At 40.3% G+C, this 14,328-nt stretch overlaps 1 protein-coding gene across 1 annotated transcript; it reads right to left on the bottom strand.

Annotated features, from left to right (window-relative positions):
* Positions 1-1,967: 1,967 nt before the first annotated feature.
* Positions 1,968-13,689, bottom strand: klf4 (Kruppel like factor 4). The gene is given in 6 exon segments (XM_080756232.1): positions 1,968-3,997; positions 4,901-5,068; positions 10,536-11,062; positions 11,064-11,359; positions 13,110-13,221; positions 13,376-13,689. Coding segments are annotated over 6 exon segments (1,284 nt in total). The 5' UTR covers positions 13,381-13,689; the 3' UTR covers positions 1,968-3,821.
* Between the last annotated feature and the right edge of the window lie 639 nt (positions 13,690-14,328).

The raw sequence follows: 14,328 nt of genomic DNA, 5'->3' as shown, positions 1-14,328 counted from the left end.
AATGGAATTGTGAGCATTTCAAACCACGTTTTCTATTGTGAGATATTTTTGTAGACAATAAAGAATCAAAATCTCTTGTTTGCCAAAAATAATAAATCGACAGAATGTGTCTTAGTCACTTATTGGGGCTGAGACAAGGGTATTATTATTCACAGTACACACAGGTAAGTAGACATAATCCTTGTTGTTTGACAATAGACCCAAATGGACCTGTCCCTTAAACGCCTTAATACGGTCCATTGTTTGCACAATCTTGCGCCACCCCTTACCTCTTTTCCCTAAACTTCTTTGCAAGTTTTTACTATTTTAAAATGGTTCAAATAGCCGATCTACAAGCTCACAAAGTTTCGATATAGATCAGCTAGTTGAACTGTTTTATAATGTTTATCAAAAAAGTTTAGTGATAAAGGGTAAAGCGCACCCAAGATGCAGATTAGAATTAAATGAACACAGGATGTTTCTGTGTGAGAGCCCGGTGTGCATACAATGGCTTCTTAAGACAAAGCTCAGGTCTGAATCTGGAAGGGACGTCCATGATTTATTTCTGTGCGTCTTCCTAACCTTTTTTAATTTGGTTTGAATGCTTTTTATGTTTTAACATTCTGTGCAAGAGGCTACACATGTACACAACGCACACATAGAGGGATAGAGATGTGTGTCTATCTACAATTTGATTGAAATGTGTCCAAATGTTGCAGGTCTGTGGGAACTCTTCCATTTTATGAATTGAGCGGCTCCAGAACAAACAGTGCATCACACTGCTGTACTGTATGTCTGTCACTAGAGTGAGATCCCCCACCTCTGCAGAGGTAGTGGACTGGGCGCATCGACAGACACAATTCACTGTTCACAGGTGGAAACCCTGTGACAGATTATGTGCTTTCCAGCTTCTGTTCAGCAGGGAGGTGAACTGGGGGAGATAGCGTGAACCTCCTGCTGAGGAGATTCTTCACTGTCAGGTAAAAAGAAATGGCTGGTGATGACACACTGCTTAGTGGAATGTGGTACAGTAGGGTCTCCTATTCAGTGGGTGTTGGCAGTGACAAAAATTACTTTCACCTAGAAACTCCATTCACACTTTTTATCGTTTTTATAATTTTAGATTTTTTTTATCCTTGTTTTTCATCATTTTGGACCATGGGCTATAGCCCATATCGTACGTTTTTCATCATTTTTGAGGATTTGGAAAAAAACGATGGGTTATATTGAAGCTTGCATGCGTATGCACAGTTTGCACACCTGGACCTGTAAATGAACAACACAAAAACTAAGGCACTGGTGTCGGACTTCTGGTTTACCGGAACGGGGTTCAACTCCCTGCAGTGCCCTGCTCAATGTGTTGTAGTAGTAGTAGTAGTAGTAAGGTAGTAGTAGTAGTAGTAAGCTAGTACTAGTAGTAGTATTAAGGAAAATTGCGGAAATTGCGGAAAATTGCGGAAATTGCGGAAATTGCGGAAAAATTACGAAATTGCGGAAAATTGCGGAAAATTGCGGAAATTTGAAAATTTCAAATTTCCAATTTGCGGAAATTGCGGAATTGCGGAAAATTGCGGAAATTGCGGAATTGCGGAAATTTGAAAATTTCAAATTTCCAAATTGCGGAAATTGCGGAAAATTGCGGAAATTGCGGAATTGCGGAAATTTGAAAATTTCAAATTTCCAAATTGCGGAAATTGCGGAAAATTTCGGAAATTGCGGAAAATTGCGGAAATTTGAAAATTTCAAATTTCCAAATTGCGGAAATTGCGGAAATTGCGGAAATTCTTGTGTCTGCCAAGTCAACTTGACTGAATTGATAACGTAGTGTAACCACTCAAGGAGTAATTTTGTATATTGTACAAGAAGACTGCTGCATCTCAAACCAGACTAACGTATTACATATTGTGGGTCGATTATATCTTGAGAGAAAATACAACACAACAATCATTTCAAATGTTTTATTTCATTGTATTGTAAAGTATGTAAAATACAAAACATTAAAGTGTTTTTTTTATTTACAAATGTACAAAACTTGATTATATTACAATATTTGGCTATAAACAAAAAAGAACTTTGTTCAGAGTTACTCATTTATTTAAAAATATGAATATCTCATAAATTATTGCACTTTGCGATTGCAGTGCATTGAAGATTGCCTTCACCACTGAGGAGCGAAATGTTCACCTGATTTCATGTCAGATTGTATAAGAGAGGTCACCAAGAAACGCACAGACAACCATATATGGCACTTTTCATATTTCATACCGTTGTTGTCGGGTGGAAACCTTGTAGGCCTATGTCCGTTCCTTTTTAAATATTATTTAAAAAAAAAAACTTTTAAAATAGATCGGCTATTTTCACCCCGGGCTTAACCCATTAAAACAGGGAGAGCATCTGTATCATTTTAGATTTGAGATACATTTTATACTTTGGTCTTTTTAATTAAATCTTTGATTCTGGGAGTCCCTGCAACAAACTATTTTGATATGGGGGGGCCGACGGCCAAATTCATATAGTTTTGTGAGTTTTTGACATGAAAATCTTTGAGAACCGCTGATATAGCAACATACAGATTTTCAGAAAACTGTTGCTGACATTGGACTCGGCTTTAATGCATGGGCTTTAGGGGCTGCAGCCCTGGGCACCAACCTCTAGGGGGCACCAAACGCCTGGCCAAGTAATGCTCTGAAACGTTGTCCTGGGGCTGGTGACAACACGCTAAGAGGGTAGCAGAGCGTTCATTTACGAAAATAAGGAAAATATGTCAATACAAAGTTTCTGCCCGACATCAACGATATCTTAATCCAGTTTGCGTGTGTTTTTTTTCCTTTTTTCTATTGATCTTTGGTACCTTTTCTTACAATACTTCTTTAGTCACTGAGCACCACCATCCTGTAACATATAAATTACAATTGTACCTGAAAATGTATGTGTTTACAGGTGAGTTTTGTATAAATATAGATTGTAATACTTAAAAGCAAGTGCTCGAGTACTTTTAACTCAAACTACAAATTTGAGTAATATTTGACCAGGAGTGTAGATACTTTGACTTGAGTATAAAACCGGGGTTGAGTACTTAATAAAAGGCCTCTGGGAGTGGTTTGTCTGTTTGTTCCTGATTTCCCTGACAACAATAATACATTTTCCAGTCATACATCGTCCGTTGGCACCTTGGTCCTCCAAGTTTTGTCACTTTTAAATAAGACAAATTTCCAGTTTTGGTCCCTCAAGAAAGGTGTCCCACACACGACTGAGAGGGTCTCGTCCAATCACCTGCCCAAATACTGAAGAGCAGGATCAGTCTATAAGACAATGATTCTTTTGTGTAGAAAAAAAGGTCCTTATTGCTGCGAACAACACAGCTTGTCTTGACGAACAGCTTGAAGGCAAAAGATGGTTTTAAAAGTATGTAAGTCACAAGTTTGTTCAGGGTTTGGATACTAGGGTACTTCTTTACGTTTTTTCTTTTTTCCTTCTTGTTTTTGGCTTGAGCATCCATGGCAGTCCAGTTTGGTCCCAATCCAGTCTCACAGATCACTGGTTCTCAAAGCAGGGGTCCGGGGACCCCCAGGCGGTCCTTGAGGGGCATTCCAGGGGTTCCCCAGCAAAATGAGGAACAGTTGAAATACTTAAATGTTTTGGCTATTCGGAAATAAAATTAGAAAATGTGTATCTACAATGTGCATCTACAAGCTCACAATGTGTCACGGCGTGACACATTGTGAGCTCATAGATACAGCTATTTTCTAAATTTGTCGACAAATGTTGACAAATCATTTCTTATGGCGGTTCACATAAATTCGGGGGGGTCCTTGACATGTGACAACGTGTGAGAGCCAGTGTCATAGATGCCTCTTCATGTGAAGAGCCAGATGATCTGACCTCGAAAAGGCTCGGTCACATTTGGCACACTGGAAGGGCCGGTGGCCCGTGTGCTTCCTGTAGTGGCGCGTGAGCTCGTCCGAGCGGGCAAATTTCCAGCCACAGCCCTCCCAGTCGCAGCAATAAGGCTTCTCTCCTGTAATTGAGAACATAACACACACACACACACACACACACACACACACACACACGCACACACACGCACACACGCACACACACGCCACGCGCACACAGACACAGACAGTCGGTTAGTCTTTGGCCCTGAGGTTAACTTGGACAAACTGTCACCACATCAGTAAAACCGAGAGGTTTCTCCGTGTTCAGTAGCCAGTTTATTGAAGGTAATTACTTAATCAGGTTGTGGTTCGTATTAGGTGAGGAATCAGTAATAATTTCTTCATCACACCTTGCCCCCTGTCCCACGCACGCACTATATTCACCTTGCTCTGCCCTGTGGTTTTAAAACTGGCTTTTCTGAACGCATCTTTACACCTATCTGTTGATGATCTATAGCTGTGTCCTATCGCATGGTACTTATGTCAGCCATGTGTATTGCACATTTTTATTATGCTTTACCGTGTTTCCTTGCTATTGTGTTATTGTTCTAATGTGTTTTTTGCTGTGTTTTGCTGTGTATTGTTGTGAAGTGCACAGAGACCCCTTGGGGTGATGTTGCACTATAAATAAAAAATAAACTGAACTGAACGCACGCACGTACGCACAGTTCTACAAGCTCACATTGCATCAGTTGTGAGATTTTAGATAAGCTATTTTCACGATACATCATACCACTAATACCTTTGCATTTGTTGCTTAACACAGCATACTGTAAGTATAATAGTGGGCCATCTATAGTATACCAAACACTATAACTATTATTGTTCAACAATGTCATCATTATAGTTGAATAATTGTTGAAATCTTCATAGTTGTAGATATACTGCATGTGGATGACCCATTAATATATATCGTCAACATAAAACAACATAAAAGTTGAAACATGGATACATAAGGTTTTGCAGGGCCGCGGCGCACCGACCTGTGTGTGTGCGGTGGTGTGCTTTGAGGTGGGAGCTCTTGGTGTAGGTCTTCCCACAGCCGACGTAGTCGCACGTGTGTGTGGCGATCCTCTTCCGGGGCCACGAGCGCCTGCCACGCTTAGGCTTGGGTTCCTCCGGCAGGCAGTCTCCGCTGGAGATCATCAGCTCTGAGGAGACACAGGGAGGAAACAATACGGTCAGTGGGGGACAGTCACTGTAAAAGGGCGGCCATTTGCCTGAGAACAGATGAGTGAATTCTCATGAGTTTTGGGAGGGAATGATATTTTTTAGGCTGTCCTGACGAGAGGAAAATGGCATAGGTATAAATCTTGACAGTTGTATTGTTGGAAGAGATACGCGCTCCACTGAGTGCAAGCTTTCTTGTTTGAACTGTGGCTGTGTTATTGTTTAGAATCATACAGAGGGTTTTAATCAGTGGTGGACGGTAACTACAGTAAGTACATTTACTTGAGTAATGTACTTAAGTAATTGCAACTTACAAAACAATATGAATTAACCACTTAAGCCCTGTTTCAAAAATAGTAAAATACAAGCTCATATCCGAGCTTGTTGTTGGGTTGGATGAAGAAGATTGAATCTGCCAAATCTTAATTAGATAGAAAACGAATATCACTTTGTTTTGTATTGTCCTAATGATTGGCGGGTCCAAGGAGAGTTGTTTAACAATATCAATGGTGCTGATATTTCAGATATGAATGACTACAGAAACTATAGTAAAATACGCACATCACTTCGTGGAGGTGCTGGGTTCAAAAAGTAACATATGAAAAGAGAAGGGAACCCGCACACTTGTATGCTCCAAAAGATAACTTTATTGACGACGTTTCGAGCCAAGGCTCTTCATCTGGTCAAACTCAAGATGTCAGTGATCCACCCACTTAAATAGACACCCACGGGTCACGTTACTAGTCAGTGGGTGACACTAACACTACATGGTCATTAGATCAAATACTGAAATATCATTAAAAACAGTGTTACACATTTCTCTAATCCACCACAGTGGAGTAAGACAAAAGGACATCATGATTATTAAAGAATCTAGAACAGTGATTCACATAATCAGGTATTATTAATTAGGCAACAATTCAAATATATACAGCATACAATAAAGAAATTACAAAAAGTGGCTGATCGTTCATTGCCTTTGGAATACATTGTATTTAAGGTGTAAATCCAAAAGGATTGGTTATAGCCCATCGTTTTTTGAATTTTTGAAAAGAATGTTATCCTCATTTTTCATCATTTTTGAACATGGGCTATAGCCCGTACCGTACGGCATACTATAGCACGCCGTTTTTCATCATTTTTGAGGATTTGAAGAAATTTCAAAATTTCAAAAAACATGGGTTATAGCCCATCGTTTTTTTTATTTTTGAAAAAAATGTTATCCTCATTTTTCATCATTTTTGAACATGGGCTATAGCCCCTACCGTACGGCATACTATAGCACGCCGTTTTTCATCATTTTTGAGGATTTGAAGAAAATTCAAAATTTCAAAAAACATGGGTTATAGCCCATCGTTTTTTTTATTTTTGAAAAAAATGTTATCCTCATTTTTCATCATTTTTGAACATGGGCTATAGCCCCTACCGTACGGCATACTATAGCACGCCGTTTTTCATCATTTTTGAGGATTTGAAGAAAATTCAAAATTTCAAAAAACATGGGTTATAGCCTATCGTTTTTTGAATTTTTGAAAAAAAAATTATCCTCATTTTTCATCATTTTTGAACATGGGCTATAGCCCCTACCGTACGGCATACTATAGCACGCCGTTTTTCATCAATTTTGAGGATTTGAAGAAAATTCAAAATTTCAAAAAACATGGGTTATAGCCCATCGTTTTTTGAATTTTTGAAAAAAAAATTATCCTCATTTTTCATCATTTTTGAACATGGGCTATAGCCCCTACCGTACGGCATACTATAGCACGCCGTTTTTCATCATTTTTGAGGATTTGAAGAAAATTCAAAATTTCAAAAAACATGGGTTATAGCCCATCGTTTTTTGAATTTTTGAAAAAAATGTTATCCTAATTTTTCATCATTTTTGAACATGGGCTATAGCCCCTACCGTACGGCATACTATAGCACGCCGTTTTTCATCATTTTTGAGGATTTGAAGAAAATTCAAAATTTCAAAAAACATGGGTTATAGCCCATCGTTTTTTGAATTTTTGAAAAAAATGTTATCCTCATTTTTCATCATTTTTGAACATGGGCTATAGCCCCTACCGTACGGCATACTATAGCACGCCGTTTTTCATCATTTTTGAGGATTTGAAGAAATTTCAAAATTTCAAAAAACATGGGTTATAGCCCATCGTTTTTTTTATTTTTGAAAATAATGTTATCCTCATTTTTCATCATTTTTGAACATGGGCTATAGCCCCTACCGTACGGCATACTATAGCACGCCGTTTTTCATCATTTTTGAGGATTTGAAGAAAATTCAAAATTTCAAAAAACATGGGTTATAGCCTATCGTTTTTTGAAATTTTGAAAAAAAGATTATCCTCATTTTTCATCATTTTTGAACATGGGCTATAGCCCCTACCGTACGGCATACTATAGCACGCCGTTTTTCATCAATTTTGAGGATTTGAAGAAAATTCAAAATTTCAAAAAACATGGGTTATAGCCCATCGTTTTTTGAATTTTTGAAAAAAATGTTATCCTCATTTTTCATCATTTTTGAACATGGGCTATAGCCCCTACCGTACGGCATACTATAGCACGCCGTTTTTCATCATTTTTGAGGATTTGAAGAAAATTCAAAATTTCAAAAAACATGGGTTATAGCCCATCGTTTTTTGAATTTTTGAAAAAAATGTTATCCTCATTTTTCATCATTTTTGAACATGGGCTATAGCCCCTACCGTACGGCATACTATAGCACGCCGTTTTTCATCATTTTTGAGGATTTGAAGAAAATTCAAAATTTCAAAAAACATGGGTTATAGCCCATCGTTTTTTGAATTTTTGAAAAAAATGTTATCCTAATTTTTCATCATTTTTGAACATGGGCTATAGCCCCTACCGTACGGCATACTATAGCACGCCGTTTTTCATCATTTTTGAGGATTTGAAGAAAATTCAAAATTTCAAAAAACATGGGTTATAGCCCATCGTTTTTTTTATTTTTGAAAAAAATGTTATCCTCATTTTTCATCATTTTTGAACATGGGCTATAGCCCCTACCGTACGGCATACTATAGCACGCCGTTTTTCATCATTTTTGAGGATTTGAAGAAAATTCAAAATTTCAAAAAACATGGGTTATAGCCCATCGTTTTTTGAATTTTTGAAAAAAATGTTATCCTCATTTTTCATCATTTTTGAACATGGGCTATAGCCCCTACCGTACGGCATACTATAGCACGCCGTTTTTCATAATTTTTGAGGATTTGAAGAAAATTCAAAATTTCAAAAAACATGGGTTATAGCCCATCGTTTTTTGAATTTTTGAAAAAAATGTTATCCTAATTTTTCATCATTTTTGAACATGGGCTATAGCCCCTACCGTACGGCATACTATAGCACGCCGTTTTTCATCATTTTTGAGGATTTGAAGAAATTTCAAAATTTCAAAAAACATGGGTTATAGCCCATCGTTTTTTTTATTTTTGAAAAAAATGTTATCCTCATTTTTCATCATTTTTGAACATGGGCTATAGCCCCTACCGTACGGCATACTATAGCACGCCGTTTTTCATCATTTTTGAGGATTTGAAGAAAATTCAAAATTTCAAAAAACATGGGTTATAGCCCATCGTTTTTTGAATTTTTGAAAAAAATGTTATCCTCATTTTTCATCATTTTTGAACATGGGCTATAGCCCCTACCGTACGGCATACTATAGCACGCCGTTTTTCATCATTTTTGAGGATTTGAAGAAATTTCAAAATTTCCATTTAGATCCCCTCCTCGCCTGGGGCATTTAACATGTTCAATCCCCTGATATGAATGACTCACAACTTGTTTGAAAGGGGACATTTAAACTGGCAAACTATACTTGGACAAAGCCTGGGACCTGAGCAACAGAGCCTTGTACAGACAGCATGGGATATGTACCCTATGTTTTGTTTTGTTCTGTTCTGTTCTGTTGTTAAGGCCATCTACGTTGTATGACCAGCAAATGCGATTGTTTATTTATCAAAAAATCCACTTTGTAATATTGTCATTATGGTTGAAAATACGACATATAATCCCATGTGGGATCGGCCACTAGATAGCATGACACTAAAATTATAATAAATCACCATAATCAATCATCAAATAATTTCTAAAATAGACACAAAATGGATCACACATCAGTCATATTACACAATGTGTATAATGGACCACTTTCAACTTGGTCGTCGCTGTTTTTGGCATGGAAGAAATTGTTGACCATTTTCAGACATAGCAAAAAATAACACATCCACAAGCTGACTGTACCTTGTGCCGTTTACAGTTCTGTCTAATAAAGTATTCAACCAATCAAACAATCAATCAACACATCACAGTGCTGTTGGGAGCTTACATTATAGTCTAATTTAGCTATTTGTTGTATGACGAATAATATAGAGCTTAAGTTATATACATAGCTTGTGCATTGTGCCTGAGGAAGTACTCTAGTCCGTAATGCACTGTCTGGTGTTGAACATGTATAGTACTGTATAGGTGACAGGCCCGTGGTCCTTGCCTTTAACCCATTTTGTGCGGGAACCCCTTTTGGTGTTTTAAACATTATGTTATAATTGAGCTATTTTTTTAAAATCGTGAATATATTTATTTCAGAAAACCTTTTTCAAATTTGACGTCAGGCCTAAATAGATTAAGTTGCCTTTTCTTTTGACTGTGCACTACTTGATAGCACCAAGGAGCTTCCTGCTTAGATTCTTTCCCCCTACTTTTGTGCCAGTTAGGAAGCCCCCACCCCACTGTTCTTTGTTATAATAATGTAATCGCCAGTAAATTTCATATATGGTTCCCTCTGTCATTTTGCTGACATCTTCGTTTCCTTCTAGGAAACATTTACTGGTTAAAAGAGTGGCTTCATCCCTTCCACGGTTTCATTTCAAATGCAGGTCTATTTAATGTGATTAAGTGCTTTAACGGTTTCGTTTATAAGAACTGAAGATCGTTTTTCATTGGACAGTTTAAGACTTGAGTATAAGTGGCAAAGATACACCTAGCATAATTGTGTGACCAAGCAAAATTATAGTTTTGTCATTATGAGTTGGGTTAGGGTTATAACAAACTGAATATCAATTACAAACCAGATTATTTATTCTTTAAATTAAAAAGGTGAGTCTGGAGACATATGTTAATTAAATTATAGAGTGAATGAGGACTAAACAAATATGTATGGTATTATTATTTTTATATAATCTGTCTACAGTGTACAGTCTGTATTGTTAGAATGTACCGGTATACGTCTATACAGTATATGAGAGAGAGAGAGAGAGAGAGAGAGAGAGAGAGAGAGAGAGAGAGAGAGAGAGAAAGAGAGAGAGAGAGAGGGAGAGAGGGAGAAAGAGAGAGAGAGAGAGAGAGAGAGAGAGAGAGAGAGAGAGAGGGAAATTAGATATTATTATTATTATTTAATAATGAGCTAGATGCACTGACCTTGGTACTGCATGGAGGGTGGCTGTGGGAAGGGGGAGTATCCCTGAGGGGAGTTGTGGTGGAAGCCCTGTGGAGGCAGAGAGAGGTGTCCCAGCACCTGGTGCTCTCTGCCCACAGAGTGGTCCGGGGACAGAGAGGACGACGACGACAGCCTCCCGCCGGCCATGGGACGTCCCCCTCCCCCGGGGAAGCCATGGGGGGGTTCCAGGTGGCCCGGCCTCTGCTGGCCTCCCCGGGCTTGGGGGCTCAGGTGGAGGTCCATGGGCTGCGAGATACTGCAGGGGATGTCGCCGGGGCTCTCCTGCTTTATCCTGTGGCACGCGAACGGGAGCGACGCGGACGAACCGGGCTCCGACGCGGCGTTCATGCAGGCCTTGCTCACAGTCACGCCCTGGCTATAGTCGCCCACGTCCATGGTCGTCTTGACCACGAACTTGCCCTGGAGGCTGGTGGCGTGGAGGTATGCGGGGTCCAGCTCGGGCCTCATGAGCTCTGCCACGAAGCCGCCGGACGGAGAGACGTCGTTGAGACGGGAGGGCGTAGGACGAGGGATAGCCAGGGGACGGAGGCAGGGCCTGGGACGAGTTGCAGGCCATGGCAGCCTCTTGTTGCTGTTGTTGCTGCTGCTGTTGCAGCATGGAGTTGGACAGAATGAAGTCGTAGTCCAGCAGGTCCAGGTCTTGCTCTGAGTCTTTCTTGGCCTGCATGCCAGGGCTGCTGCTGCTGCGGGCGGTGGTGGTGGCGGTGGCGAGGTCTGTGTCCGAGCAGCTGCTCCCACTTGACATGCTGGGTCTCTTAAGATGGCACAGCTCCTCCTTCCATCTCTAGAGGACACACACACACATGGACACATTGAGACCAGCAGATTTGACAAAATGTCTTCTAAATCCTAACCGTTTTCTGAAAAACCTCAGTCAGTGGTGCTCAAACCTTTTCATGTCAAGGACCCCCCGGAATTATCTGTAATTGGCCGCGGACCCCCATTTGAAAATATTTTGTATCAGGGAGGGACCCCCCAGAAGCAAATACTTGAGTTAAAACCATTCTCTGTGAAAGAATATATATTCAAATATTTCCGCCACATTTTCACGATTTTTCAGCTAAAGTTTAAAATAATAGTTAAAGTAGTTAAACGCTAAAGTGACATAGATTCATTCCAGGTCTTAATGGGGTAATAATGCTTCAGTAAATAAAGTAGGCTACCTGAAATGAATACACCAGGCAGTGGGTTCACACACTTTTTTCAATTTCAAAGACTTCCATAGGCTATAACTCTGAGAGTGTACAAAAGGGAACAATTATTTTGTACACTGAGAGTTACTACAGACCTTTAATGGTCCATTTGGAAACCTGGAGAGGCCATGGACCCCACTTTGAGCAGGAGTCAGGACCACTGCTGGAATACATATTGAAGTAAATAGCCTACAGAAGGAACAGAGAACCTAAGACACTACCCTAAAACATTTGCCCACACAAAATTAATTCATATTGCAGTTAAACATAAACTTAAGGTGGTTGCACACTGGGCACGTTTTTCGGAAAACCGATGGAGAAACGCCGCTAAAAATCTGAAAAACGTGCTCAGTGTGTAGTGCTCGTTTTAGATATAGCCTACAATCAGTTGACAATATCGTTTTAGGGCATTTCAGATAGAAGCACAGTCAGTGCCTGTAAATAAAATGCAATTCACTGTGAATGCAAGTCATAGTTTGAGACAGCTATACAGCGGTATGTGTGTCCTTACTAGGAGAGGCAGCACACACAGTACACACTGATCAAGGACCTATCAAGGACCCCCACATTGATACATTGACTGACTGACTGTAGCTTATATTTGGCTGTGGACCAACATCTGAAATAGTTTTTGTGCCAGCTAGGGACCCGTACTGAGCTTGTAAGATTGACTATTGGCTTCTGAATTTGAGTTAGTGGTGAACCTGTTTTGCTGCTATATAATATCAACATGATAGGCTATATAGGTTTGGTTATATACCCCCTGAATCCCCCTTAAGGACCCCTGGGGGTCCCTCAGTCCCTGGACCCCCACTTTGAGAACCACTGGCATGGAGAACTGTCACTGAATCAGCAGTAGGGGACACAAGTCACACAACATGAGAGAATAATAAACAAGAGTCTCAGTTTGCTCTCCATTTGAAACATTTGTTTGGGTCATGCAAGACTAATAAAGTAAAAAATAAATAAATAATCTGAATTACGAGCCGTTCCTGCATAATACTAATTCAGTCCATGTGGGTTTATTATTCATTCAGCCATTCTCCACGCTCAAAATAAACATGTAGACTAGGCTACAGCAGGCTAGCCTAGGACAGGTCCCTGTTCTATGAGTGCATGCTGCTGGACTGGTGCACGCCCCAATACAGCGACGCAGACTGTGCCAATAACCTAACAGCAAATAGGCCTTATTAAATTAATAACCAAAGGCAAAGGGAATTTAAAGTATATTAGGCTACGCTAAAGGGATTTGCTTTTATAAATATGAGATTATGCTTATATTGCACAGTTTAGATGACATGTTTGATAATGAAAACAGCCCATAGATAGTAGCCTACTCACGAAATTGGCAGGTCCCATAGATTTACTCTTGATAGCCGGACCGCTGGCAAATGTAGATATGGATGGGAGAAGTGTTCCACTTAATGCCATCTCGAAGTCATGTGGTGGTTGCCTGGAATAATAAGAAAAAATAAAGAAAAAATAAATTTAAAAAACGTGTAAATCCTTATTGTAGGCAATATCCCAAGGAATAATATTGAGGGGGGGAAAACTACAAAAATATTAAAAAATAATAACTGTTAGTCCAAGTTTTAAAAGATCCACACCTCATCAATGAGAATATGCTGGTTTGGTCCTTTGGAATGAACGCGTTCCCGAGAAATAGCCAAACAGGCTGCTATGTGCGTTGGTTATGTCCCCGTGCGTGGAGCTGTGCATTCATAATCATTGTCCCGTAATGTTCTTTGGTCCATTATTAAGTCATGGTGGCGCTGATGGTGATGGGCGCGCCGGCCGCCCAGCCCGGTTCAACGTTGATGCAAATCGCCCAGGAGGAGCGAGAGAGAGAGTGGGAGAGGGGGGAGGGAAGGAGAGAGAGAGAGGGAGAGAGAGACAGTGGCGACACGCGGGGATTCCCTGGTCACGAAGTGAACGAGACTGAGCCTGACAAACCCGCGTGAGACGGCTATCCCTTAAATCATTGTCGTTTGGACACGCCCTCGTTGCCCGGCAACGTCGAGCACTACAGGAACAACACGCACACGAGGGAGGGAGGGAGAGGGAGACCCGGGGAGGCGGGGCGGAGGAGGGGGAGAGAGAGAGAGAGAGAGAGAGAGAGAGAGAGAGAGAGAGAGAGAGAGAGAGAGAGAGAGAGAGTGTGTGTGTGTGTGTGTGTGTGTGTGTGTGTGTGTGTGTGTGTGTGTGTGTGTGTGTGTGTGTGTGTGTGTGTGTGTGTGTGTGTGTGTGTGAGTGAGAGAGAGAGAGAGAGAGAGAGAGAGAGACGTTTGTTTGTGTTCATCATAGCAACAGTGCCTGTTACTGCTGCTTTATTTATGTCATTCCACACTATATAGATTGTGTGGAATTTAAATAAAACCTACTCTTTAACTACTTTTATGTATGAAAGGTCAATGGCCCTTAAGAGCAGTTTCATCTACAGACTCCAAGCTGAAATTGCAGACTTTGATCTCAAACATTTTCATGTCAAGGGTCCCCAAATTGAAGTATTACGTGGACCTCCTCCTCCCCATTTGAAAAGATATGCCCCCCCCCCCCCCCC

Source organism: Protomyctophum bolini, assembly GCF_963924005.1.
Source record: "Protomyctophum bolini genome assembly, chromosome: 22".
In the NCBI taxonomy this organism is placed as follows: Eukaryota; Metazoa; Chordata; class Actinopteri; order Myctophiformes; family Myctophidae; genus Protomyctophum; species Protomyctophum bolini.
Note: the sequence above shows the minus strand (reverse complement) of the source record. Positions and strands in the feature narration are given on the sequence as shown.